The 3,453-nt window shown below is 45.8% G+C and overlaps 1 protein-coding gene across 1 annotated transcript; it reads left to right on the forward strand.

Moving 5' to 3' along the window:
- Window positions 1-206: 206 nt before the first annotated feature.
- Window positions 207-1,139, forward strand: LOC142845480 (beta-1,3-galactosyltransferase 5-like). Its single transcript, XM_075964720.1, has one exon. The coding sequence runs from the start codon at window positions 213-215 to the stop codon at window positions 1,137-1,139; it is 927 nt and encodes a 308-aa protein (XP_075820835.1). The 5' UTR covers window positions 207-212.
- Window positions 1,140-3,453: the final 2,314 nt, after the last annotated feature.

Consider the following 3,453-nt stretch of genomic DNA (forward strand, 5'->3'; position numbering starts at 1 on the left):
GGCAGGAAGTGCTCCTAACCGTGAGCAGTCTCTATAGCCCTGTGTTGGGAACTATAAAATACTTCTCTGTTAGTACCTTATAAAGTATAAATTCTAGCCCTGATGCTAGGCTTGGAACACCAGAACAAAGCCCTCTGATCTCCTTGTGTTTGTGTATCTGTTACTCCACCCTCTCTCTTGGGAGACCTGGCAGTTTGTCTTTGTTCTTTCAGATGGCCTTCATGAAGATGAAGCTGGTTTATGCTTTCATTCTGATGGTGGGCAGTCTTTGCTTGTACTTTAGCATGGAGCCTTTCAAGGAACTGCCATTTGTTCTCAAGAAAGGTCACGGGAAGTTCCTCCAGCTTCCAGATATAGACTGCAAGCAGAAGCCACCTTTCCTTGTGCTGCTGGTGACTTCGTCCCACAAGCAGCTGGCAGCTCGCATGGCCATCCGCAAGACATGGGGTAGAGAAACAGAGGTGTGGGGACAGCGTGTGAAGACCCTCTTCCTCCTGGGGGCCTCAGACAGCACCGATGAGATGAATGCCACAGCCCAGGAGGGCAAGCAGCACCGTGACATCATCCAGAAGGATTTCAAGGATGACTATTACAACTTGACCCTGAAGACATTGATGGGCATGGAATGGGTCCACCACTTTTGTCCTCAGGCAGCTTTTGTGATGAAGACAGACTCAGACATGTTTGTGAATGTTGGTTATCTGACTGACCTGCTGCTGAAGAAAAACAAAACCTCCAGGTTCTTCACGGGTTACATGATGTCCCATTTTTCTCCCATCAGGGAGACATTCAGCAAGTGGTTTGTGAGTAAATTTGAATATCCCTGGGACAGATACCCACCTTTTTGTTCTGGTACGGGTTATGTCTTTTCTAGTGATGTGGCCAGCAAAGTATACAATATCTCAGAGAGTGTTCCATTCCTCAAGCTGGAGGATGTGTTTGTTGGGCTCTGCCTGGCTAAGCTGAAGATCCAGCCTGAGAAACTCCACACTGAACAAACCTTTTTCCCAGGTGGCTTAAGCTTCTCTGTGTGCCGCTTTCAGAAAATTGTTACCTGCCACTACGTGTCACCCCAGAACTTACTCACTTACTGGCAGGAACTGGAGAACTCTCAAACACAGAACTGCCCTACTTTCTGAGGGGAGCCTGTGGTGCAAACTTCCAATAACCTTTGGTGATACTTTGTGAAGATCTGGGATGGCCTTGCTGGGAAGTCTCAGGGGTAGAGAGAGAAGGAGGAGGAAGGCAACAGTGTTGTTCTCAATGCCTCGCATATAATAGAGTGGATGTACACACACACACACACACACACACACACACACACACACACACACAGTCAAGACTTGTTCCCACTTGGCACCCAGAGCATTAACAGATCTCATCTATCCGGCTTTTGAACTATAATCTCAATGTTTGAGATATGTCTTCGTCTGCTCATTTCAGGGTTTGCTATGCATATGAAGCCATGGATGTGATCACTCCCATTTTACAGGTTAGAAACCAGTAGTCACAGCCAATTACTTGTCCAAAGACTCCCAGCCTGCAGATGGAGCAGGAATGAGAATTCAGTTGGTGGCCCCCAACTGAGTGTCCCATTCTTTGCCAGAGGGCAGTGGTGGAAGAAGCTTAGGGTGGGTGTCTTAAAGCAAACTAGCATCCTTCAGGACCTTTCCTGAGTCCCCTGCCCCTCACTTCCCAGTTCTTCTATTTTTAAATGCTAAGTCTTGGATGCATCAGCTTTCTCATTCCTCTCCCCTCACTTGAGTGATGTAGCTAGGCACTGAGTCTGTTAGCCACTGGGTACCCCATGCATCTTCAACACGAGACATGCACACATGCAGACACTAACTCACCTCCATGCTAGAAGAAAACTGGATTACCTGACCATATAAATCAGCCTGAGAAGCCACTGGTGAGTCTTTCTATATAGGCTGATCACACTGCTGAAATCCTAGTGAGGGTGATGTCTCCTCTGAGCCTTTTGGAACACATTGTCTCTGCTGCAGATGGTTGATGGATTGATGGTGATCAGTTGCAGCTCTGGAGCACTTCAGACCTCTAAGTTCAAACTCAAGGGCAGCCAGGCACAGGCATAGCCTGTATTGGTGTCCAGGAACTTTGCTGGAACCTGGACTGGTCTAAGCTCCTGGGATGCAGACCATGGATGTAGGCCCAGTCTGGTTTTGGGGTTTTCTGTCCTGCCTGGTTCATGCAATCATTAAGTCCCCAAAAAATCACACAGAAGTCTACATTAGTTATAAACTGATTGACCCATTAGCTCAGGCTTCTTATTAACTCTTATAACTTTTATTAGCCCATTATTCCTGTCTGAGTTAGCCACATTGCTCAGTACCTATTTCAGTGAGGTAGTCACATCTTGCTTCTTCTGGTGGGCTCAGGACTTCAGAGGAATGGGCTTCCCTCTTCCCAGAATTCTCCTGTTCTCATTGACCCACCTCAACTTTCTGTCTGGTTGTTCCGCCTATTCTTCCTGCCTGGCTACTGGCCAAACAGCATTTATTTAAAATATAATTGACAGAATATAGACGATTGTCCCACACCAAAAGTCAAAGTGTTCTCCCTGCATCTGTGGTCCTTCCTGAAGCCAGCTTTTCACACTGCATTTATCACATGGTCAGAGATCTGCTCAGTGTTTTGGTTTGGAATTTAACCCTGAAGGTTTTCAGAGCTGGGTAAAAAAAGGGGCTCATGGCCATTTGTCCAATATCACCAGACATGTAATCTTGGTCTGTATCATGAAAATTATTGTTTCCCCCTGCCTTTTTTTATTAATATTTTTTTTTGTTTTTTCGCGACAGGGTTTCTCTGTATCTTTGGAGCCTGTCCTGGAACTAGCTCTTGTAGACTGGGCCAAATTACTCTAGCAAATGCAAATCAGTCCTTGAGACCCACATGGTGAAAGAAGACAATTGAGCTTCACAAGCCCATGGAGGGCCTGCCCACATGTGCATGCACACACATGATAAATGAAATGAAAACAAAAATAATCTTTGCAAAGGCTCGTACAAACACTGAACTCCCAGGCTCTTTGCTTATTTTTATTTCTCTATGGCTCTCCAGGATGTAAACTGTGCATGAACACTGGCATGGGTGAATTAGATGTAAACTCTCATTCACACTTCTATGTTTTGTATGGTGCTTTCGTTTGGCTGAGAATTTGTTGGGAAAATTCGTTGCCTCAGGTGTCTCCTGCCTTTTAGCCTAACTCTCAGGAAAAGACAGATCCTCACAGGTGGCCTTACATTGTTCCTGGAGGTGAAGGTTGAAAGTGCCCAAGCAAGATTCTCTAATAACCAGGCATAGTCATTTTAAATATAAGTAGAAAAGTGGATTCTGTGGCCAAATGTATATTTTTTGGTGCATATCATTTTGGGTTTTTGGTGCTGGGGATGGAGCCCATGACTGTACACTAGCTCTCCCCAGCCCCTGGTG

This window comes from Microtus pennsylvanicus, chromosome 1 (genome assembly GCF_037038515.1).
Source record: "Microtus pennsylvanicus isolate mMicPen1 chromosome 1, mMicPen1.hap1, whole genome shotgun sequence".
Lineage (NCBI taxonomy): Eukaryota > Metazoa > Chordata > Mammalia > Rodentia > Cricetidae > Microtus > Microtus pennsylvanicus.